Here is a 26,077-nt window from a genome sequence, read left to right on the forward strand (position 1 = left end):
CTCAGAATGAAGGTAACTCCCTTTGAAACCTGGGAAAATATTCACTCCTAACCAGAAATGTAAGGTGCTTGTAATGCCTTTGTGCAAAATGTCCAGCAGTTTCAAAAGGTCTAAGTAAACTCAAGGCACTAAGTGTTGTCACGAACCACGCTGGTGTTATCTGCAAAGGTATCTCAACTTGGAACACTGGTTTGTGAGGGTGTATAGTTTTGTTTTTTCTGGTGTGAGATGAGTGAAACCCCAGTGAGAATAAGTAGACCAGTCGTCGTGTAACAATTGTTAAAGACTATTTATTCAAGTAAAGAAAAGACAAATACACACAAACCAGACTACTCTACTTTCATGCAATTTAAGATGTATGAAATATTAAACACAGTTTCTATAGGACGTACGCCTTGTTACAAAGTATCTCTACAATACCTGAACAAGACTTCCCCTTTTCCCCAAATTGAATAACCAGCTAGAGTTACCACACAACACAGGGATGATGCTGAAATCTGGGAATCATCATTTCCCTGGTCTAGCGAAGATATTTTATAACTGCTGTTACGAAGGTTTTCTGCACTGTCTTGGCTCTTAAGACTTAGAAGCTTGCTTGCTGTAAACTTGACCTTATGGCTTGGTGGCTGGAAACTGGCCTGTTTGCTTTCTAAGACTGCTAGATGGTAACAGCTTCTCCTGGCTTTTCAGTGTCTGGACACTTATACCTTTGTTGTTCTTTGATTATGCTTTTTGTATGTTTGGCTGTCTGCCCCTATCAATTTCCCTGACTCTTCATTAACATCTCCCAGTGACCTTCCCAATCGTCTATAATCCATATCTCCTCTATACGCTTTTCATACTTGATTATTATCTAAGCTGCCGTTCTAAACCCATTTGATAGGCATGAGGAGTTTTGATAAGAGTGGATAAAGATAAATTATTTCCACTAGCAGAAGAGGACCGCTTTAAGATAACTGGCAAAATAACTGGGGAGGAGGAAATGAGAATTGATTTTAGGCAAGGCATTATGGTTCACAAGTTCATAAGGTATAGGTGGCCCATCGAGTCTGCTCTGCCATTCGAGCATGGCTGATCTCATCCTGGCCTTAACTCAACCCATTATCAATTTGGAGTGCAATGTCTGAAAGGGTGCTGAAAGCAGTTGAAATAAAAATTCTCAAAAGGGAATTGAATAAGCACTTGTCAAAGGAGTAATTTGCAGAGTAATGGGGAAAGAGCAGGGGAGTATGATGAACAAGATAGTCCTGTCAAAGACATGGCGCTGGAACACCGGGCTGAATGGCCCCTTTCTGTTGTGTATAATTCTAAGTTAGAAGGAAAACTGTTCATATCTGAACAAGAAAGGCTGATCTCTGCAAATAGTGCTGGTTCAACATGGAGGTGGGGGGAGGAGCGTGGAATGATAGTCAACCGTTTCCACTAACAATTTCGCTTTAACGGATGTTATAGAATCACAAGTTCTTTGACTGGAAGAATTGGCAAAAGAAAAACAGAAAATACGCCTGCTAATGATTTGTATTTGTGGTCTTTAAAAATTCTGTCATAAAGTTAAATCGTATCTTTAAATCCAAGATGGTTGCAGGCAATGGCTATCTGGGATGATGACTTATCGGCTCCGAAGTCCCACAGGAGTTCTTCGCCACATTTCTAGCCAGGAAGCCAGTATAAAACCCAGGGATACAGAATAAACAGCCCATCCAGAGGAGGAATCATTTAAAAAGTTTTGGGTTGGTACCCACCATGAGGGGTACACCTTGCCCAGGAGGCTGCAAAGCATGCTAGTTACAGGCAGGGCAGGACAGGGGGGAAATGACGCTCTTTTCCCCATGCACCCATCAGCCCTGTTTATCAAGGGGCAGAAAGGAACATTTGAGGGCGTCCAGGAGTCCAGACTAAATTTGGAGGTCTAAATTAAACTCCTAGGAAAAGCCAGGACTCTTGTCTTATTCCTGCCCTCCCGTCAGAAGTAAGGTTTCTAGCGACTAATGACTTACCCAAGATTTATTTGTGTAAATACAGAAAACAAAATAAATGCACATTCAGAACAAGCCAAAGCACAATAGCAGCTCAGTGTTAATGACAGTGAGATACATTCACTGATCCAGCTGAACCGTTTAGAATATAGGCTGTCGGCAGACTCGTGTTTACAGGACATCTGCTTGAAAGAGCGAGTGCAAAAAAATTGACTTGGAAAGTATGGAAGTAGAAAATGTGATTCCGAGGATGCAGCTTCATGGCGATGCTGTTGAGGCAGGCTGGCACATTTCTAAACAACTTCCACTTTTGTTTATCAAATCAAAATCTATGGTAATTGTTTTATTCTTTGGAGTAAATTTGCTACAAAACAAAAGAAAGAAGTATATTAGTACAAATATATGGCTTTAGTTTACAAACCAATGCACACTGATACTTACATTATGCATACTATTTGCTTGTTCATGAGTGCTGTGTCTAAAAACAGATCTTTGGTTCATTGCCCATTAATGTTTCAAATTTGTGATGTTCTGATGATGGGGGCATTGGCTGCTGGCTAGAGAGCTGGCAAGAATCCAACATTGCCTCTTTTTGGGAAGGCTTTCTGCATTGTGTTCCACTCAGGCACTTGGTAGGCCAGTGCTGGGCCTTCCCCTGAGATCAGAGATCCCTGGGGGTAGAAGTCCAGCCCACCAAGAGCTGCCAGTCAGTCAGAGCTGGCATTTGGGGAGGTAGTGGCAGCTGCTGGCAAGGCACCCGCCCAAGACACAGGAGGGGAGAAGAGGGAGAGAGGTACAGAGAATGAATCGCTGGGGAGGGAAGTCAGCAGCATGGGCAAAGAGGTGGCTCTCAACAGATCTGATGCCAGATCTCTCGATCAGGCTCTCTGCCTTTGAACTAAGTCTCCCCCCCCCCCCCCCCCCACACACAACCCCAGGAGCCCACGAACATACACACACAGGTTTACATGGCATGACCCCCCTCCAAGTTAATGCCAGCAGTGAAGACCGCCAAACAGACCTTCCCACCACGGACAACAGATTGCAGGCAGAAAGATGGTGGGGTCCCCACCCATCAGTCTCCCTCTTGATTGAATGTCCCTCGCCACCCAAACCCGCCACTGGGGAGGGCACAAGATTCCAGTTTCTCTCTCCACAGATGCTGCAAGTCTTGTTTGTATTTTCAACATTTCTGTTTACCCAGCCATGAAATATAGGCACATAAAAATTACCACTTATCAGCACTCCCTGCTTCTTCCATTTTGACAAGTAACCTAACAACGCTGCCTACCAACTGAACTGGCACTTGATTTGTGGAAAGGATTTGCCACAGGGGAATTCATTTATACCATAAACAACTCCGGTGAATTTGGATTCACATTGGCTTAACCACCTCACTGAATTACAATGGCAGCCCTTTGCGAGTCTACATTGTCATAATATACACATCAGTATATGATGGTGCAGAGACACACACTGACTGACACACTGCAAGACCAATCAACACACACAACACAGCAGCCAATCACCAGTTAGGGCACGGTCACTATAAAGACAGAGGGCACTAATTTTCCCGCTCGTTCGGGATGCAGCCTCTGAGACAGACAGAGCCGGCAGTCAGTAGCACAAACATCCACCATGTGCTAGCAGTATAGGCTGGTCAGGTTAGGCATAGGTCTTCAGTCAATCTAGCATAGTGTCGACCCACAGTGTAAGTATGTTTAACAGCTCTTAGTTAAATAAAATAGAGTTGTACTATTACAAGTGTTGGTAGCCTGTCTATGTTACTGCTAAGGTAAACGCAGTCTCCACAGATCCAGAGTACCCAACACATCATACATCACGGGACTAATTCCAGTGGAAGCGCGATCACAGTGTCGTCTAGCAGTCTGCAGCTTGTCAAATCTGCATTAATACTGCAGGTTGGATTCATAAAGATGCAAACAGCTGTCTAAATCTCCGTGAGACTTTACCATTCTTTGGCATAATATAAAGACCCCCACCCCCCTCTCCCCGGCCAATAGGCAAACATTAAAACTGTCTTCTCCAGCCTTTGCAAGCAGATGAAGAACTCTTCCCCAGGCCAGAATGAAATGTCAACCCTGACAATAAAAGGCCACAACAATCCGTTAGTACCTCTGGGAGGGGGCCGCAGCCTGGGCAGACTATCAGATCTTTGTTTATTTGCACCAGTCCAAGTTGGACGGCTCTTCATTCCTTTCGAACGCGGAACCCGCATCCGCTCGATTAATACTTCCAAGGTCTGATATCGAAGACTCAACCAAATAAAAAACACTGAAATTAGTTTTAAAAAAGAGGCATTGTGGAATTTTGTACAATGAGCCTGATAGCTCAATTTTAATGTGCATTTGGGAAATCCAAAAGCTCTTGCCAATCTGAAAGTGAAAGCGTCAATGTGCCCTAACAAACAAAAATTATTTATTTATTTATTATACCCAATAATTTATTTCCCAATTAGGAGGCAATTTAGCGTGGCCAATCCACCCACCCTGCACATCTTTGGGTTGTGGGGGTGAAAACCACGCAGACATGGGGAGAATGTGCAAACTCCACACGGACAGGGACCCAGGGCCGGGATTCGGACCAGAGTCCTCAGCGCCGCAGTCCCAGTGCTAACCACTGTGACACGTACCGCCCTGCAAACTGAAATTATAATAATAATCTTTATTGTCACAAGTAGGCTTACATTAACACTGCAATGAAGTTACTGTGAAAAGCCCCTAGTCGCCACATCCCAACGCCTGCTCGGGTACACTGAATGAGAATTCAGAGTATCCAATTCACCTAACAGCACATCTTTCGGGACTTGATAGCAGCTTTGGAAACTGCCATGTGTAACACTGGCAGTGACACTTCCTTACAAACAATCCATCAATTTTTGATTGGTAAGTTTGCGGACGATACAAAGGTTAGTGGAATAGTGGATAGCGATGAGAACTGTCAAAGGATACAGCAGGATTCAGATCGTTTGGAGACTTGGGCGGAGAGATGGCAGATGGAATTTAATCCGGACAAATGTGAGGTAATGCATTTTGGAAGGTCTAATACAGGTAGGGAATATACAGTGGTAGAACCCTCAAGAGTATTGACAGTCAGAGAGATCTAGGTGTACAGGTCCACAGGTCACTGAAAGGGGCAACACAGGTGGAGAAGGTAGTCAAGAAGGCATACGGCATGCTTGCCTTCATTGGCCGGGGCATTGAGTATAACAATTGGCAAGTCATGTTGCAGCTGTATAGAACCTTAGTTAGGCCACACTTGGAGTATAGTGTTCAATTCTGGTCGCCACACTACCAGAAAGATGTGGAGGCTTTAGAGAGGGTGCAGAAGAGATTTACCAGAATGTTGCCTGGTATGGAGGGCATTAGCTATGAGGTGAGGTTGAATAAACTTGGTTGTTCTCACTGGAACAAAGGAGGTTGAGGGGCGACCTGATAGAGGTCTACAAAATTATGAGGGGTATAGACAGAGTGGATAGTCAGATACTTTTTTCCAGGGTAGAGGGGAGGCTGGTTTAGCACAGGGCTAAAGAGCTGGCTTTTACAGCAGACCAAGGCAAGCCAGCAGCACGGTTCAATTCCCGTACCAGCCTCCCCGAACAGGCGCCGGAATGTGGCGACAAGGGGCTTTTCACAGTAACTTCATTTGAAGCCTACTTGCGAAAATAAGCGATTTTAATTTCATTTCATTTCAATTACTAGGGGGCATAGGTTTAAGGTGCGAGGGACAAGGTTTAGAGGAGATGTACGAGGCAAGTTTTTTTTTTAAACAGAGGGTAGTGGGTGCCTGGAACTCGCTGCCGGAGGAGGTGGGACGATAGTGACGTTTAAGGGGCATCATGACAAATACATGAATAGGATGGGACTAGAGGGATACGGACCCCGGAAGTGAAGAAAATTTTAGTTTAGACAGGCAGCGTGGTTGGCGCAGGCTTGGAGAGATGAAGGGCCTGTTCCTGTGTTGTACTTTTCTTTGTTCTTGTGGGAGGAAACCCCTCGCAGACACGGTGAGAACGTGCAGACTCCACACAGACAGTGACCCAAGCCGGGATCGAACCTGGGATCCTGGCGCTGTGAAGCAACAGTGCTAACCACTGCTACCGTGCCGCCCATTAAAACACATTGTTCAGCTGATGTGAATTTGGCAATGAGCAGCGTTGGAAGTGAGGGATTGTGAGCCAACTGAAATGCAGACAGTTTGGTTTGCAAAAAATATCTGCAAAATCTACGATGGAGAAAGCAATTTTAGTCCAATGTTTTGACCATTTGACTTGGCGCTTTCTGTCCCCCATTCAGAGAGGGGCCTCAGGAAAAAACTGAAATGGCGACATCAGCTTTCTGTGCAGTGAGGCTATTTTCTGTTCCATGCTTATCTCACACTAACACCTTAAAGTAGGGAACTGTGATCTGAGAAAAGCATCTTAGTGCCTGACATTACTTATATGGAGCTACCTTTTGTGTTTAATCTCATCAACTGGACTCGCATTGGTGCCGGGGGAAAACAATCTTCTGTACACATTGGGATACTTCATCTTCTCATGTGTGCAAAATCAAAAGATGAAGTACTGATTATGTGGTGCAACACATTGCACCAAGCCTCACAGATCCAGCACAGGACACATCAGAAAGGGCATCTTGAACCACCTTGATCCTGAGCGATTTGGCACAGCCAATCAAACTTTTACACACATTCTCCAGCGACATGGCCGGCGCAAAAAACATTCTCATCCTGCGACTTCATCCTTACAGTTCCATAAACATGTTTCACCGTCACCATGCAGGCAACCTCATGACCTGTCCTTCCAATGCCTTTCTCAATGCCAGCTGCTCCTTTCAGGAAGTAGGACACTGTGGACGGGTTGATTTTCAGCTCGTAGGTAAGACTTGAGGAACCATCAAATGGACGGATCACCAATGGACAGGCAGATTCTCTTGAGCCCGGGCCGAATTTCAAACACACAACCTTGCTGTGAATGTGCAGCGTTGAGATATTACACATTTCCACTGTTAGTGATGCCAATCCAAAGCAGCAAGTTAATCAAATAATTTACAAGCCCATCAATTCCTATTCATTTGGAATGATACGCAACCATTTGATGTCGCCTCGGTTGATGTATCTCACACTTAATAAATCCACCTTCATATGCTACAATCTCCGGTTAACTTTTCCAATCATCAAGCACGCCACTGCCATGTTCTTAATGTTGAGAGTTGTGTACCTGGGATAAAGGCTAGTATAGGAAAGTATAGCTGGGGTAACTTGACCACAAAAAAGGTAGTCGAAACGTTGTGAAAGTTAATCTTATTTAATGTATAAAAATAACAAAGTTTAAAATACAGTACAGCAGGGTGGCCCAGTGGCTAGCACGGCCACCTCACAGCGCCAGGGACTCGGGTTCGATTCCGGCTTTGGGTGATTGACTGTGTGAACTTTGCACGCTCTCCCCGTGTCTGTGTGGGTTTCCTCCGACAGTCCAAAGATGTGCAGGTTAGCTGGATTGTCTATGTTAAAATTGTCCCTTAGTGTCTAAAGATGTGTAGGTTAGGTAGGATTACGGGGATAGAGCAGGGGAGTGGGCCTAGATAAGGTGTACAACCCTCTGGGGCTATGGCGACTTTACTTACTTACATTCGCAAGTAATAGATGAAATTCATGAGGCTCATCCAGATATATGTTTGGTGGCCTAATAGGAGCCAGGATTTGGAGGACAAAATGAAATCCTTCTTTGCATGTCAGTCAAATCAGAGAGATGACCCAATTCAGCAAAAACGTTAGCTACGGACTATCCCGATTATGGCTATGGAACTTGAAACATTGTACAATTACTGAGGGCTTAAAATTGTGTGGTTCTGAATGAGTGTAACTAAATCTGTAAATGAAATGTCCCCCGGTTTCCATGGTTCTCGCCAGCTTGTAAGTCTTCGCCCCACACTCTGAGGATAATCGAGTGCTTTCTAGCATTGTCTGCGATCTCATTTACCAAGAAAAAAAGTGTTCCAACAGCTCCACATACTCAGTCCAGTACTCATTTTCTTTCACAAACTCATTGATTAGCCCAAACATAGCCATGGTGCTGTTAACTTGTTTTCCGTCAGTAAATTTAGCAAACCTTCTTGCTGAACCTCGAATTGTTTTAAATCCTCGTCGCCAAAAATATGTGGCAACTTGACCACAAGAATGTAGTCGAAAACATGTCAATCTTCTTTAATATATAAAAATAGCAATGTCTAAAATACAGAATGGACTCGCAAAAGGGAGCAACCAGCTAAAAATTGAAATAACAATAACTGAATAAAATTAGAACTAACTGTAGTTAAATAATATACACAGGTAGCAATAACAACTAATGATGTCACAGCACTTAGCTCCATCAGCAATGGATTTAAATAAAATGCATAATCATAACACTCTACAACAATAGCATTGCATTGCTTCTTTACAAAATTAGGGCACAGAAATATAAGGCAGCTGCTAAAAAATGCACCACGGAATTCAGCAGAAAATCCTTTACCCAGAAAGTGGTTAATATGTGGAATTTGCTACTACTAGGAGTAGCTAAGGGGAATAGCATAAAATGGATTCAGGGGAAACTAGTTAAGTATACGAGAAAGAAATGGAAGGATATGTTGTTTGTGCTGGGTGAATAGTGATGCGGACCACAGGCCAAATGGCCTATTTGTGATCTGTAAACACTACATAATGTAATAGATGCATATTAGCCAGAAACACAAGGCGAAAGCACGAAAGCAGGGAGGCCCAAAATAAATAAATGAAGGTTTAATTCAAGCAGAACAGGGATGGTAAAAAGAATCAGTATAGATACAAGGGTAAAGGAAAGGAGCATCAATACCAGCAGGAGGACTCTGTGCACATTCCAAGGCAGAAGAAAAGCAGCAGCAACATACTTGAACTGACAGAGAAAAGGCAGATCCATGGGGAATGTGCCAAGAGTAAAGTCAATCCAGCTTGTGTGGAATAGTTTGATTATATTTTAAAGAAGGGGCAATGCAAGTGGCTTCTTGGGGGGGTCTTTGAATTTTTCACAAGTTGGCCAATGGCAGTGCGATGCCTCCTTCACTGGGTTGTAAAACAACTGCATCCTCACATGGAGAGAGAGCTGCGGTCTGCACAATGTGCGTTTCTCACTGCTCATATCACCCAAAGCTACAGGCAAAAGAACTCGGAAGTTGCAGAAAACTCCACAGAGAATTAGTGATACAGCTGGAAGGTATTTTGAAATTATGGTTTGATCGAGTAAATGCAACAGGCTAAAAACGAATTGGGTCAAATTAATGTCAGGAGATCATCTGACGGAAATTCTCCCAGACACTTTAAAGGAGACAATTGCTTGGCCTGGAGTGCTGCGCCTCAAGTCAGTTAAATGAATGAACTGATTTATTTTGCGGTCTCAGAACTGCCAGGATGCCGTCAAGAGTGGTTGGGGAGGGGATGGGGAGACAGATGGACAATACTGAGTCAGGTGATTAATCGTTCACATCGCTAGATAGTGTCCATGAAACAGAGCAACACCTCATTAAAATCACTAACCACAACCATTTTTGCGACTATTAAATCTGTCACTTAGCAGCACTTCATTAGGAAAAAGGTTATATATAATTTTAGCACAGTGAGACGTTCCTGTGGATAATTCTTGTTTGACTTAGTTCTGCAATTGTATGTAGATCTTAGATTACGGGCATGCACAGCATCTACTTACCTGCATTCTACACCGGCCATGTCCAACATGCGCACAGAAGCTTGCATTTCTGGTTTGTCTTGGTACTTATTTGACATATAAATAACTTTACATATGCCTGCAGATAAAAAAAACAAAAAACATTCAAGATACCAAGTAGAATTCCAAACTAGGGCAGAGAAAATAAGGGTGAATAACATACTAGGACACCAGCTCCTTCCCACTTCACTCCTCCCCACTTCACTCCTCCATGACCCAAACTCAACCTTCTGTCCGACCTTGGAACCCTCTCCGACTCCTCCAACCCCCACCACGCCCAAACAGCCCTCAACCACTGACTGTCTGTTGTCAGTCATGCTGCAGAGTTTAGCAAGGAAAAATGTTGACCTCGGGCACAAAGCTAACGTTGAACAAACTTTATCGTGCAGTTGAGACTTTATTTTTATAAAAAAAGGTTTTATGGTAATGAGTATTTATTACTCAAATATACCACAAGTAGGAACCTGCCACTGGGCAGCACAAGGCTTGTAGCCTCAAACACACCCCGAACTTAATCTCTGCATCTCAACCTGCCGTCAGGAAATCAAAATTTCTCATCCAGTCTAATTCAGTCATCTCAATTTCAAATTTCCAGCATCTGCAGTATTTTGCTTTTATTTTAATGCTTGATTTATTGCCACTTCTCTCCCAAGAATGCCTTCCCTTCAGAGGTTCTGCTCTTTCCTCTGACAGGATTTCCAATTTTATCTTTCACCATGTTTGCCTTCATTGCTTTCCCTTTCCTTCCTGGTGTTTGATAAAGTGTAGATATCCTCGTTAAATTTCCCCTGAGCTCCCACCTATCCCCAACCTTCTATATTGCTTCATCTGCCCCAACTCCTCTTCAACAGTAGAAAATCCATCACGCTTCTCCCTCGCTTTAACTCTGAAGAAGAGTCACACGGACTCGAAACGTTAACTCTGTTTCTTTCTCCACAGCTGCTGCCAGACCTGCTGAGTTTTTCAAGCAATTTCTGTTTCCATTTCAGCCACCTCACAAACTACATTTTCCGCATTTGAGGGCTCCATAAAATCCACCCCCTTGGGACTGATTGCAGTGACCTCCTCCAGCATAATCTCCGGATCTCAAAACATATTGTACTCGTTTCCACGGTATCACCTTGCTCTCGCATTCCCTTTGTGTTTTTTTCTCCATCCCTTCCGTCTCTTCTACAAAGTATAAATTATTGAAACTATTGAAGACTCATTGATCTTTAAATCAATCCACTCATTGTGTACCAACACAATAACACATGAATAAAGTCATGCGTGTAATCTAACAAAACCACGGCATTTGCGGAGAGCTGAAGTGAACAGTCCCTAACTGAAATTTTAGAATTTATATTATTTTTCTCTCCACAGGTGTTCTGTGAAGTTCCAGCGTTTGTAGTTTTTTTCCTGTTTTATCTCTGAATTGACTGACTTGACGGTTGGATTTCCCCAGCTCCTACAGAGAATGCAGAACTTTAGGGGCTGATTTTCGATTGCTTGTCAGTGCTCACCAGTATAGGAGGACCCCCTGTGATTTACGCACATTTGTCAAAATAGCTCTCGGGACATCTGCTCCGGGCTGGAAAGGAACTTGCAGTGGCAGGGGGATGATCCAGTGGCTGCAGTCTATGTATGTGCCGACGACATAGGCAGGGCAAGGAAGGAGGTTCTGCACAGTCAGTATGAGGATATAGGCACCAAATTAAAAAGCAGAACCTCAAAGGTAATAATTTCGTGATTATTACCCGAGCTCAGTGCATATTGGCAAAGGTGAACTATGCTCAACACCTTGCAACATGGCAGAGATGAGAACATTTTTTTTTCTAAATAAATTTAGAGTACCCAATTCATTTTTTTTCCAATTAAGGGACAATTTAGCGTGGCCAATCCACCTAGCCTGCACATCTTTGGGTTGTGGGGGCAAAACACACGCAAACACGGGGAGAATGTGCAAACTCCACACGGACAGTGACCCAGAGCCGGGATCGAACCTGGGACCTCGGCGTGTGAGGTAGCAATGCTAACCACTGCGCCACCGTGCTGCCCTAGGTGATAATATATTTTGCACAGCAAATTATGATGATCTGGAATGGTGGTGGAAGCAGAGTCAAAAGTAACTTTGAAAAGAAAATTAATAAATGCATAATGAGTCGAACAATCTCCCCTTCCGAATGATTCAATGAATCCAAGTTAAGTATTCAAAACATACTGTGAGTTTTCTTAACTCTAGCCAAGGAAATCTGGACTGCTTCTGTGAAGGTGACAACATACTCACCGCAAGATCACGTTTTATTGTGAGAGTGGTTCTCAAGAAGGTGCCCTGTGGGGCCCACAGCACTGAACGTGAAGCAGATCACAGGAAACAGGACAGGCAATGCTACTTCAGGAAGTGACCATCGTCCTGATGGTGTTATTTTAATTAAAGGTACTGGAAATATCCAGTCACCATTTGGAAGAGAAAAATGCCATAGGCCGTTTGTTCAGATGTCCACTGCTTTGCAGTATTCACTGCCTTTGGAATATGCATTGTCAAGTCAGATTTGCTTCCTTATCAAATAAACATTCTATTTGCTTATTTCTCTTTTTTAAATTAAATTTGGAGTACCCAATTATTGTTTTTTCCAATTAAGGGGCAATTTAGCGTGGCCAATCCACCTAACCTACACATCTTTGGGTTATGGGGGTGAAACCCACGCAGACATGGGGAGAATGTGCAAACTCCACACGGACAGTGACCCAGGGCTGGGTTTCGAACCCAGGTCCTCAGCACCACAGTCCCAGTGCTAACCACTGCGCCACATGCCGCCCACTATTTGCGTATTTCTAACTTTTCCCAGAATGATCTTTTGGATGAAGCTGTAAATTGTTAAGATAGAAATCTGGGGTGCTATTCTCCGACCCTCCACCGGGTCGGAGAATCGGCAGGAGGCGTGAATCCCGCCCCCGCCGTGTCGTGAATTCTCCGCCACCGGATATTCGGCGGGGCGGGAATCGCGCCGCGCCGGTCGGCGGGAATCCCCTGGCGATTCTCCGGTCCGCGATGGGCCGAAGTCCCGCCGCTGCCAACCCACGCCAGCCGGCGTGGATTGAACCACCTTTGGGACGGCGGGACACGGCGGCGCGGGTGGGCTCCGGGGTCCTGGGGGGGAGCAAGGGGCGATCTGGCCCCGGGGTGTGCCCCCAGGGTGGCCTGGCCCGCGATCGGGGCCCACCGATCCGCGGGCGGGCCTGTGCCATGGGGGCACTCTTTTCCTTCCGCCTTCGCCATGGTCTCCACTATGGCGGAGGCGGAAGAGACCCCCTCCACTGCGAATGCGTGGGGATGCCGTGAGCGGCCGCTGACGCTCCCGCGCATGCGCCGCCCGGCAAAGTAATTTCCGCGCCGGCTGGCGGGGCGGAAATCAGTCCTGCGCGGGCCTAGCCCCTCAAGGTAAGGGCTCGGCCCCTCAAGATGTGGAGAATTCCGCACCTTTGGGGCGGCGCGATGCCGGACTGATTCGCGCCGTTTTTGGCGCTGGTCGGCGTACATCACGCCGATTACAGAGAATCCCGTCCCTGATAACCTGAGTTACCAAAATAAAATATAAAGAAAGACTTCTAATTCTACATCTTGCCTTGCATCTCAATGCAGAGGACATACAACGACTGACCTTTTGGACATGGTCAGTGACTACTGTTATGCGGACAAACATGGCAGCCTTATCCAGCAAAAACGAGTTGACCTGTCTCCCTATCTCTGCAACCTCCCCCAGCCCTACAACCTTGAGATCTTCCAATTCAGGACTCTTGCGCATCCCAATTTCAACCCCCTCCCCCTCTGCCTGCCTGCCCTCCCCCACCCAGCCAGCCAGCCACTATTGGCTGCTATGCTTTTAGCTGTTTAGACCCAGATTTTAGAAATCGCTCCCTAAACGGGAGTTCTCTCCATGTCTGCGTGGGTTTCCTCCGGGTATTCTGGTTTCCTCCCACAAGTCCCGAAAGACGTGCTTGTTCAGTGAATTGGACATTCTGAATTCTCCCTCTGTGTACCTGAACAGGCGCCAGAATGTGGCAGCTATGGGATTTTCCCAGTAACTTCTTTGCAGTGTTAATGTGAGCCTACTTGTGACAATAATAATAAAGACAATAATAAACCCCTCTAACCTACCTCTTGGACCAACCTCTCCTGATATCTCCTTGTGCTTCAATGTTAAATTTTGTTTGATAATGCTCATGCAATGTGCTTTTGGACATTTTATTATGCTAAATGAACGTAATCAGTCATTGTAGTGTTGAACAGGACACTAGGCAAACTCCCTGCTTTTTCTTCAAAGATTGGACCGGTACTATCCATATACGCTAGCACAACAGGCAGGCAGGGCTTCAGTTTAAAAGCTCAATTACTGTGCAGCCTTTTGATAAAACAGTGCTTCAGTGCTGCACTAAAATGTCAGCCTCGATTCTGTGCTCTTACGTTGGATTTTCAAACCCAGTCTTCTGAACTCAAAAGAGACTGTGTTTGTTACGTAGCAAAGCTAATTTAACTACAGCACACTTTGAAACCCAAATGGCAGCTCAGCTCCCTCAGAGGTAGTTCCTAAACACGAGTCTGGACATTACCGGATAACATTTTCAATAGGTGACATCTCACTTGCTTATTCACGTACGCTACTTATACATTTTGTTGAGCTAAATAAGGCTACAAAGAGACAGCTTAAAGGAAAATGCTATCATCTGTAGCCGCTGATTCCAAATACATCGCGGGAGATATAGAGATCATGGTCCGATCAGAAACTAAAACGTCAGAGCCACTGAATCAAGGGGCGCTAGGAGTGGAAGTGAATATCAGTTTTAGTGGGGTAGGGTGCGGTGCAGAGGGCGAGCTGCGCAGAGAAGGGAATGCAAAAATCATCTGATAAATAAGAGACCACCTTTCAGTCGGATTGCACTCCACTAAGCTGGGCAAAGCCTTGCACAACCACCTCCCTCCCTCTCCGCCTCCCCTCCAAGCCACAGTTGCGGTTTCATTTTGGAATTATGAAAAGATCAAAGCACTAGCAAGAAAAGTGGTCTTGAGTTGTCAATACTGCAGAGAGCTCATCACTCACTTGAAAAACAGTGTTAATTATTTATGAGGTCCATCAGACAAGTAAGATAACTCCCTTTAAATCACCCAGCAATGGCTGTAATATTCTATTCATGTAAACTTTCTGGTGTTGAGCTGCAAAAAGAAAACAACTCTTTGTCTTTTAGCAGATGGCTTAAAGCATCAGCCTTTTGGGGAGAGGGCCCAGGCCGGGGGAAGGGGGGCGCGGGGGATATTTCTTTTTAAAAAGAATGCCTTTTTCTTTGTAATTAATGACCGGGTAATGAAAGCTCACGTTTCAATGCAGCGTGGAATTAAGCAGTGCGCAAAATAGGCATTCACACATTTTATGTTCAAAGGCAGTTTTCTGGCCTCAGATCTCAATTGTTTCACATGCAAAGATTTAACAGCAGGAGTTCCCGTGCTTGTCCCATGCATTTTGTGTGCACTGAATCAAGATCATTGGAAATTGTATCCCCAGCATTAGCTTTGTTGGTCTATAAACATCATTGAATGTCTCATCTGCAACAGAAATGTCAACATAGAGAGAATAAATACAATTGTATAAATTGGTGCCATGCTTGCAAACCTCTTGGCTCAGTGTCAATTGGAACATTAGGGTCAAGCAGCCAACGATTGGTGTGCTGCGGAGTATGCTTACCAGCTCCACTTACAACAGCTGACACAGACATATAAATGCATCATGACATAAAGGAATAGTTTGGAGCCACTGCTTCAGTGGATGGGCTGGTTATGACTTTCCATAGTTCCCTAGATTCTAGAATGGTCCCAGAAATTTGTAACTGTAACACCGCAATTCAAGAAAGGAGGGGGAGACAGAAAAAGAAACTGCAGACCAGTTAACCTGACATCAGTCCGGAAAGTACTGGAATCTATAATCAAGTAAGTCTTAACAAAGCACCTACAAATCATAGTAGGATCCAAGTCAAACAGGTTTCTTATAAAAGGGAAATTGTGTTTAACACATTTATTAGATCTTTTTGAGTGGATAGATATAAGGGAACCTGTGGATGTAGTATACTTGGATTTCTAAAAGCCATTCAATAAGGTGCCATATAAAAGGTGAATACATAAGATAAGGACTCATGGAGTCAGGGGTAATAGGTTAGCATGGACAGACAATGGTTTAAGGGACACGAAGCAAAGCGTCGGGAGAAATGGGGAATTTTCAAATTGGCAGGTTACAAACGGTGGAGTGCCGCAAGGATCACTGCTGAGGTAAGATAGCGCAATGCATTTAAATTTGCTGGAGATTCAAAGCTAGATAGTAATGCAAGCTGTGAGGAAAACAGAAAGAGATTGTAAAGAGATAGAGACAGATTAAATATGTGGGCAATAAGGTGGTTGATGACAACAGCGCCTATACTTCCTCAGGAAACTAAGGAAATTTGGCATGTCCACATAACTTTTACCAACTTTTACAGATGCACCATAGAAGCATCTTATCTGGCTGTATCACAGCCTGGTATGGCAACTGCTCGACCCAGGACCGCAAGAAACTTCAGACAGCCCAGTCCATCACACGAAACTACCTCCCATCCATTGACTCCATCTACACCTCCTGCTGCCTGGGGAAAGCGGGCAGCATAATCAAAGACCCCTCCCACCCGGCTTACTCATTCTTCCAACTTCTTCCATCTGGCAGGAGATACAGAAGTCTGAGAACACGTAGGAACAGACTCAAAAACAGCTTCTTCCCTGCTGTTACCAGCCTCCTAAACGACCCTCTTATGGACTGACCTCATTAATACTCCACTCCTGTATGCTTCACCCAATGCCGGTGCTTATGTAGTTACATTGTGTACCCTCTGTTGCCCTATTATATATTTTCTTTTATTTCCTTTTCATTTCATGTACTTAATGATCTGTTGAGCTGCTCGCAGAAAAATACTTTTCACTGTACCTCGGTACACGTGACAATAAACAAATCCAATCCAATAACACGGGAAAGTGAGGTCGTATTGATAGAAAAGCAGAATATTTTTTTAAAAGGCGTGAAACTTCCAAATGTTAATGTTCAGAGGGCTCACTAGAGGGAAGGCGAGGAAGACAGGCATGACTGGAAGGTGGACTAGTGGAACACGGGAGGGAAGACAGAGGCATGACTGGCGATGGGTTACTGAATCACAGGAGGGGAAACAGAGGCATAACTGGGGGTGGGCTAATGAATCACGAGAGGGTAGAGGGGTGACAGAGGAATGGCTGGGAGTGGGCTAATGAATTACGAGAGGGCAGAGGGGTGACAGAGGCATGACTGGAGGTGGGCTAGTGAATTACGAGAGGGTAGAGGGGTGACAGAGGCATGACCTGGGGTGGACTACTGGAATACAGGAGTGACGGCAGGGAAGACAGAGACAGCACTGGGGGAATGGGGGAGCTGTGGTATAGGAACAGAGCAGAGAGGCCAGAATTATAAGACTGTCCGAGGAGACATCAGAGAATGTCCTGGGCTTGAGGCCATGCGATTGAGGAAGAAAAAGCAGATTGTCCTGTGGCTGGGGCAACACTGTCAGGGGCAGTTATTACAGATTGTCCTCTGAGCCAAGTTAGAAGACTTTTCATGACATGCATATCTTACTCTTGGACTTGGGCAGGAGAAGGCAGGCTCAGTGAACTCGGGGTCCCGGGTTGACAGACAAAGTACTGGGAGGCAGAAGGCACAGTAACAGTGATGGCAGGCATCTGTATTCGGCAGGTCAGCAAATTTGGAGCCATATGCCATATGGTATGGTCTCATGGGGTGGATCTCTGAAAGTGAGGTTGAGGTGGCCTTAAGAAAGGGAGGGGTGAGATCTACAAATGGCTTGAGGACATCCACATTTAAGGGAACAGTGGGGAGAGGTGAATGGTGAGGAGGGGTGGGAATTATAAGGTGATGACTGGAAAGGAGGATGGGAGGAATAGAATCATAGAATTTACAGTGCAGAATGAGGTCATTCGGCCCATTGAGTCTGCACTGGCCCTTGGAAAGAGCAGGAAAAAGAAAGGAAGTTGGGAGGTTGGAAGGTATCGGTGGCACTCAGGAAAGTTAGCAGCACCAATTCACCGACAGTAATGATGCAGTTGGAAAAATAAATTTGATAAAATCGATAGGGGAGGGGCCTCACGCGTGTAGAAAGAGTTCTTAACTCTAATTTTAGGCTGATTAAAGTGACACCCGAATAACTATGTTCTCAAGACATAGAAACATAGAAAATAAGACATTTAATATGATCATGGCTGAACATGCAAACTCAATTGCTTGATCCCACCTTCCCTCCCATATCCTTTGATCCCCTTCGCCCCAAGAGCTAACTCCTTCTTGAAAATATGTACTGCGGAATTCTCCGTCGGCGGGATCCTCTGGTTCGCCGGCAGTGCACCTGCGGGTTTCCCGACGGTGTGGGGTGGCCACAATGGGAAAACTGATTGGCCGGTTGCGAGAACGGAGAATCCTGCTGTCAATGGGGGTGCGCCGCACGGCAGCTGGCGCATCGGAGAATCCCGCCCACAATGTTTTGGCCTCAACTGCTTTCTGTGGCAGTGAATTCCACAGGCTTTGGGTGAAGAGATTTCCTTCATCTCAGTCCCAAAAAGTTTATCCCGTATCCTGAGACTATGACCTTTGCTTCTGGACACTCCACCAGCAGCAGGGTAGCACAATGGTTAGCACAGTTGCTTCACAGCTCCGGGGCTCCAGGTTCGATTCCGGCTTGGGTCACTGTCTGTGGATGGAGTTTGCACGTTCTCCCAGTGTCTGCGTGGGTTTCCTCCGGGTGCTCCGGTTCCCTCCCACAGTCAAAAGATGTGCAGGTTAGGTGGATTGGCCATGATACGTTGCCCTTAAGTGTCCAAAAGAATTGGGTGGTGTTACTGGATTATGGAGATAGGGTGGAGGACTTAAGTGGGGTGCTCTTTCCAAGGGCCGGTGCAGACTTGATGGGCTGAATGGCCTCCTTCTGCAATGTAAATTCTATGATTCCATGGATCCAGCACACTTCCGCTGCGCGACTCTGAAATTCTATGATTCTATGATCAGGAACATCCTTCCTGCATCTACCCCATCTAGTCCTGTTAGAATTTCACAGCTTTCTATAAGATCCTCCCCCATTCTTCTGAACTCCAGCAAATATAATCCTAACCAACACAATCTCTCTTCATACCTCAGTCCCGCCATCCAAGGAATCAGTCTGGTAAACCTTCTCTGCACTCGCCCTATAGCATATTTGAGACCAAATCTGCGCACACTATCCCAGGGGTGGTCTCACCAATGCCCTGTATAGTTGCAGCAAGACATCCGTGCTCCTTTATTTGAATTCTCTCGCGATAAAGGCCAACATACCATTTGCCTTCTTTACTGCCTGCTGCAACTGCCGTCAGCGACTAGTGTACAAGGACACCCAGGTGTCCGCATCCTCCTCAAAGCTCACCCTCCTACCCAACTTTGTGTCATCTGAAAATTGGGAGCAATTACATTTAGACATGGAGAACAAGATTGTTTACGTGGGTCAATTAGCCATTGAAGGAATTTAGCACTTTTACTCAGTGCGCACTCATGTGCAGCTACATGCACACTACAAGCCTCAATATTCTCCTTTTAATGGTCTTGGTTTACAGGGCATAGAGCTTACAGTCATGGCATTAGAACAACGTTAGATTTGTGTTTAGGTTAATGAAGGCAAGCAAGTTGACAACAGGCTGAGGGTTGCAGCACATGGGTGCATGCACTCTGAACAAGAGCCTCTTTGTTAATGTGCCAACATGTCAGAGGGAGGTGCTCAGGCACCTGTGGACATTCAGGATGTGATTCAGCTGCAAGGGATGGCCTGGATAGGCCATGTCTAAAGTGAGGGAAGGCCAAAGGCTTCAGAATGGTTTCCTGACTTGGAGATGGCGGATAGGATTCAAGGGGAAGGTGTAATGATGTTTCAAATCTATTCTTCACAGATACAAGGAGGAGTGGAGAATGCAGGCTGCAGTCAAGGCTGCCTTCTTGATAGCTTTGATGCGAGTGAGGAAAAGGAGGTCCCGTTGCTGTTTGGTATAGCTTAGGGAATACTGCCACATTAGGAACTAGAGCCAGCGGGGCACCTGTAAGACCCAGATGCTGATGAGGACCATATCGGCAAAGACATTTGGCTCAACCAAGGATCTACAGAAGACGCAGCTTATACCTCGAGGTGACCAAAAGACAGTGTCGCTTGAAGAGTATGTGGTGGCTGATATCTGCCACATTCTCCGAGAGGATCTGACGCCACATGGACTTCAAGGCCATCCAATGTTGGTTGCTCTCAAGATTACCCCCGCACTCCACTTTTTAAACAAACAGATCCTCCCAGGACTCCACCAGGGACCTCTTTGGAATCTCACAATTGGCCACACATAAATGTAAAAGGGAGGTGGACGATGCTCTTTTCAATAAAGCTCACCATTATGTGTAATTCAACATGGATGAAGCAAGCCAAGCTGCGGGATTCACTGCACCCTCTGGCTTCCTGCAAGTTCAGGGCACCATCAACTGCACACGTGCCCATGAGCGCTGCCTGGCAACAGTCAGGGCAATTCATTAATAGAAAAAGATTTGACTCTCTCCATGTCCTGCTGATCTGTGATCACACCAAGATTCACCTGAGGAAGGAGCTGAGCTCCGAAAGCTAGTGATTCGAAACAAACCTGTTGGACTTTAACCTGGTGTTATAAGACTTCTGACTCTGCACATCAAAAAGAGCATGCATATTTGTGCTAGGTACCCTGGGAGCTCCCAGAACTCACATCTTGAGTCACTTGCCAGTGCCAGAGATCTATGAGGGCTCTAGGCACAGACGCTTGGCTCTTCGATGATGAGGGCTACCCCCCAAAGATGTGGCTAATACTTCCACAGAGTGCATCTGAGAAGAGATACACTGTTGCACATTACATTTTAGATGTTTGGACCGATCAGGGAGGGCTGTTCCGTGCTCAACACAAGAGGGTGTATTACATAATTTTAGTTTGCTGTGCCCTGCAGATTCTAATGCTGTAGAGGGAGGGGGGGGGGGGGGGGGGGGGGGGGGGGGGGGGGGGGGATAAGTTGTCACATGGAGGAGTTGTACGTTTCCTCAGACGAGAATATTAAAGGAGATGATTTGGAGGAGGTCAGGGTTCAGACAAGCTAAATGAGAATGCCATTGCACAGGCACGATGAAGAAGGTGTGATCGTGGTAACCTTATAGCGACAAGATTCCAGGAGGAATAAGGTGAAGACAAGCCGCTACAAGCGCAGTTCTCCTGATGTCTCAATACAGGGAAGACAATAAGAATTTCACCCTGAACATCCCACTAAAGATCATTAATCTCAAAATGGGAACAATGGAAATATAAGTCACCTGAAACCCTAACGATGGGGTTATCCTTGGAAGATGCAGCACCATAGGGAGTATAATGGGGTAGGCACTCGACTAGCGCACATCCTTAAGTAACTACACACAGTGCAATCCTTTTAGCCATGGCAGCCTTCAAGAGGCAGAAATGCTATTGCACACATTGAAGCACTCATGCCAGTGTGAAAGGGACTTAGCTAGGCAGCTCTAAGAGACAGCATCTGTCATTTGTTATCGCTTGCTCTTCTGAAGACAGAGCTACTTCCGGACAGCACCATCTCTCCAAACAGCAGCTCTCATGCATGATTAATACAGAGGCAGCCTCTTGATACTGAGCCCCAGGATGCCAATGAACATCAGGACGCAGTGGTCTGTGACACTACAGCAACGCGCAAACCTGCAAGTGACGTGAGCATCATACTCACAGAATGATTCAGTAAAACCGTGTGATTATTAATAACACATTCCGCCGTTGTCAGAAGTCTACCAAGTTTACGTAATTCAGGGTGGCACGGTGATGCAGTGGTTAACACTGCTGCCTCACAGCGCTGAGGTCCTGAGTTCGATCATGGCCCTGGGTCACTGTCCGTGTGGAGTTTACGCATTCTTCCCATGTCTGGTTGGATCTCACCCCCACAACCCGAAGATATGTGGGGTAGGTGGATTGGCCACGCTAAATTTCCCTTTAATTGGAAAAAAATAATTGGGTACTTTAAATTTTTTTTTTTTGTCAAAGTTTACATAATCCATTGCCAAAGCATCTGGAGAGGCGCAGCCCAATCAGTTTTGACACAGCATTCAATGATGACTTATTATTCCCCTCATAGGTACTGATGAGCACTCAGAAGAGGTATCGGAGCATCACTTTCATACCATTACAATCCTCCACATTGCCTGTATCACAAAGGTCAATATTTGCTCTGAAGCCCAAGACACTGATTGCACAGTCATGTCATGAAATCAATATTGATTGGCGTTATGTAACCTAAGATAGGGATTCTGTCGAGCAGTGACAGGCAGCCATTCAATTGCAAAGCAGCATCCTCAGAGGTCATTGGCCAGCATCATCAGGATGAGCACACACCACTGACATCACACACTCATTCCCATCGAGCAGACATTTCAAATGTCAATGACCGAAGACAACTTCCATTGCTCATTGTCATGCATGGCGAGTATGGGAACCAGTCATGCATGGCGAGTATGGGAACTTGTCATGCATGGCGAGTATGGGAACTTGTCATGCATGGTGATTATAAGACCATAAGACATAGGAGCAGAATTAGGCCACTCGGCCCATCGAGTCTGCTCCGCTATTCAATCATGGTTGATATTTTCTCATTCCCATTCTCCTGCCTTCTCCCCATAAGCCCTGATCCCCTTATGGGAATTGATGAAGGAGTACTGTTCAGCCTTAAAAGTGTCAATGAAATAAGACGGCAGGAAGGAATTAAAGTTATAACATGAAGACCAATTGCAAAGTGCATCTGGGAGAAAAGATTACAATGTGGCTCACTAGACTGCCGACATGCAGAGAACGGACTTCAGGATCACGATAATCACACACTAAGACTTACATGCACATTCACACGTTGGAAGCACCTTCTTGGAAGCGCAGATCTGGATTGAGATGAGACTGAGTGAGACTACATGGAGCTGAAGGACATCGATGCAGGACATTGCATCGCATCAGTCGTTCAGCAATTGAGACTTTGAGAGATAAAAGTGAAATATATACGAGGTAATATTTATACACATGGATTGAACACCCATGCCACCGTTGTGCTTTCAGAACTTCTTAATCTTTCTAACTCTACCACGACCTTTTGGTGCAGCCCAACATCCGCGATAGTGGTGGCGACAGCTTGCTCACTGCTCTGGCCTGTTGCCTGAGATTACTCTGAAAGCCTCATGTCTGGAGGATTCAAGCCTGCTCAGGGTCCCCTGTACCAGGGCAAGTGCACCCTTCTCAATCTGACCTTCTGGAATTGATGGCATCACAGGCAGAGGAGATTTGGAGCAGCAGGGCACCCTTGGGTGGATGGCACTGGGGTGTACAGGTGACACTCATCTCTTTGGGTGCCCCTCGCTAACTCCTTGAGGAGAAAGGGCACCTGGAGTGAGCTCCTGCCCCCTCTCGATTAGCCGCTACTGGAACGCACCCATGGCTAGAGCAATGGAATGTAAATCTGAGCGCATCTCCAGCAGAAACTGTGTGCTCTGTTGGACCTGGATCTCCAATGCGACCATCACTCTTCCAATGGAGACTTCAATGTGTCTCACATGCTGAGCCACATCAGACAGAGCGTGCACAGATTCCTCCATCCTTCGTTTGAGTCTGGCGACAGCCTCTGACAACTCTGTTTGATTGGAACACAGGACATAGAATCATTGGAGCAGTGCTGCCCAGAATCATTTGGGCAGCAGTTCCCCTGCCTATCTTTACATCTCCAATATTTCTCTGGGGGGTCAATTGCAGAGGTTGATCATTGGACTTGGACTCTGCAGGAGCCTGGTCTCCAGCAGTCCTCTGAGCGTCGGAGACCTTGGCTTCCATTTCCTCTGCCTGCTGTGGACACGGGTCTGTGCGATGAGCACCAGATTGTGAATCCATGCCTACTCTAGAACTAGGAGCCACAGAGGTGTGTGTACCTGCATTGGTGGACGGTACAGGTAAATGCAGTGAGGGCTGTTCTGCAAATGTATCTCAGCCACTTCATCCAAGATGGTTTGGGGGTTGAGGTGCTAGCTGGACCTCTTCCTCCGCCTTTTCTTGCTCTTACCTGGAATAAAGAGAAAATTAGTGATTGACTAGGCAATCACTCACAGTCAGTGTCTGCATGTTGCTGATGTATGCTGGATGCATCCTTACTGGATTGTTGGATAGGCCGATCTCGCCTTCTGTGCAGGATCGATCTCTGTCCTCACTAGCCAATTCAGCGGGCTCCTCCTCAAGGTGGCGATGTCCCACAACTTCAGGGTCCCACCCTCTAGTGCTGTCTCTCGCTCTTTTATCAGGCTATCTTATCCTGCAGTTCAGAAGTATGCATGCCTGCTATGTGTGCTGAGCCCTCCCTAGTCAGGGCTGAAGACGTTGCTTGTGTAGACCTTACATGAGATAGTTATGTTAAAATAGCTGGCTGACAATCAGTGCTGCTGTCTCATTTGCTGGTCGTGTGTGACATCCCTGTGGACTCTAACCCTTAGACTTCCTGATGCCCTTAAGAGAGTGTGAGTAGAGTGAGTAGAAGTTACCCTGCAGGAGGTGAACAGATCATGCATTCTTTTCCTGCACTGCAGGGCAGTCCTCTTTGTTTGGCTTGGGCGCTGACCTCCCTTGCGATGTTCGCCTAGCCGGTCAAGATCAGGTGGCAGGTGATTCCATCCTGAAGAAAGAGGACATCCCACCATTCCTGGATGGCCTGGAGGAGAATCCCCAGGGAGAAATCGTTGAACCAGCTAAATTGCCCCTTAATTGGAAAAAATTAATTCGGTACTCTAAATTTATTTTTTAAAAGTTAGCTGGTCTCAGCTGGGCTGAGGGGAGGAGGGGTGAAAGTGGGTGAGGACCAGTCATGGTTTCGAATTCTCGTTACTATCCTTCACCTGATAGAAAACTTGCGTGGTGATAATAAAGAAAAAAGACTTGCATTGATAAAGACCCTTTCATAACCTCAGTGCGCCCCAAGATGGATTACAGCCAATGAAATACTTTTGAGGTGTGGTCACTGTGGCAATGTAGGAAAGGCAGAAAACAGTTTGCACACAGCAAGTAGTCATTAAAGGCAATATAATAATGACCAGCTCATCTGCATTGCGATGTCAACTGAGGAAGAGATGTTGGCCAGGACACCTGGGATAACTTTAGGGCAGCACGGTAGCATTGTGGATAGCACAATTGCTTCACAGCTCCAGGGTCCCAGGTTCAATTCTGGCTTGGGTCACTGTCTGTGCGGAGTCTGCACATTCTCCCCGTGTGTGCGTGGGTTTCCTCCGGGTGCTCCGGTTTCCTCCCACAGTCCAAAGATGTGCAGGTTAGGTGGATTGGCCGTGATAAATTGCCCTTAGTGTCCAAAATTGCCCTTAGTATTGGGTGGGGTTACTGGGTTATGTGGATAGGGTGGAGGTGTTGACTTTGGGTAGGGTGCTCTTACCAAGAGCCGGTGCAGTCTCGATGGGCCGAATGGCCTCCTTCTGCACTGTAAATTCTATGATAATCTATGAAACTCTACTGCTCTTTGTGGTAATGCAATGGAATCTTTTATATAGTTTAACTAACGTCTATCGAAAGATGGCACTGAAGGCAGTGCAGCACTACTCCCTCAGTACTGTGCTGGAATGCCAGCCTAAATTTCTGCTCAAGTCATCAGAGTGCGACCTGAACCAACAACCTTTGATAAGTGAGGCTGCTACCAACTGAATCATAGTTGGCTCAGAGGACTGGAAACCTCTGTGGCCAGTCACTGTCATGGCTCCAGTATGGACAACACTCTGCTGCAACAGGTATCGGAGGTGGGCATCTGTGGAACCAGTCACAGTTTTCCACCCACTTTTATTGGCAGTTTCTTTTAAAAAAGCTCTCAGTCGATTACATGGCTGTTGGTGAGGAAGATCTGGTCATGATGCTCCAGTCATTATAAATGTAGGGCACGTTTAATGGACCAGCTGGTCTTCTGCTCATCATTTTATGTGTTTACAATCCAACTTGAAACAATACCTTCAGGAAAAGCGTGGAAGAGAATTGGAAGGGGATAGGGTGTGCAGCAAACTGCGTCCTTCCTATCCAATTTGTGTAATATGTGTTATCCAAGGCAACACCATGGGTGCGAATCTCTGGTTTTGGAACAAAGTGCTCCTGCCAGCAGAAAATCTGGACTGTGTCCCGCTGACACTAGAAACTTTGCTGAGGTGGGAATCTCATCCCTCTGCT

At 45.9% G+C, this 26,077-nt stretch overlaps 1 protein-coding gene across 2 annotated transcripts in view; it reads right to left on the reverse strand.

The window, feature by feature from the left end:
* Window positions 1-274: 274 nt before the first annotated feature.
* Window positions 275-26,077, reverse strand: part of LOC140429170 (deoxycytidylate deaminase-like) — an 89,071-nt gene continuing 63,268 nt past the window's right edge. Inside the window, exons 5-6 of one of the 2 annotated variants that reach the window (XM_072515836.1) lie at window positions 9,715-9,811; window positions 275-2,340 (exon numbers count right to left, since the gene is read on the reverse strand). In XM_072515836.1, the coding sequence (XP_072371937.1) occupies window positions 2,235-2,340; window positions 9,715-9,811 (203 nt within the window). In that variant the 3' untranslated portion in view covers window positions 275-2,234. Of the gene's footprint in view, window positions 2,341-3,930; window positions 4,253-9,714; window positions 9,812-26,077 lie in introns of those variants that run through there. The other variant, XM_072515835.1, reaches the window with a different exon arrangement.

Source organism: Scyliorhinus torazame, chromosome 9, assembly GCF_047496885.1.
Source record: "Scyliorhinus torazame isolate Kashiwa2021f chromosome 9, sScyTor2.1, whole genome shotgun sequence".
Taxonomy (NCBI): Eukaryota; Metazoa; Chordata; class Chondrichthyes; order Carcharhiniformes; family Scyliorhinidae; genus Scyliorhinus; species Scyliorhinus torazame.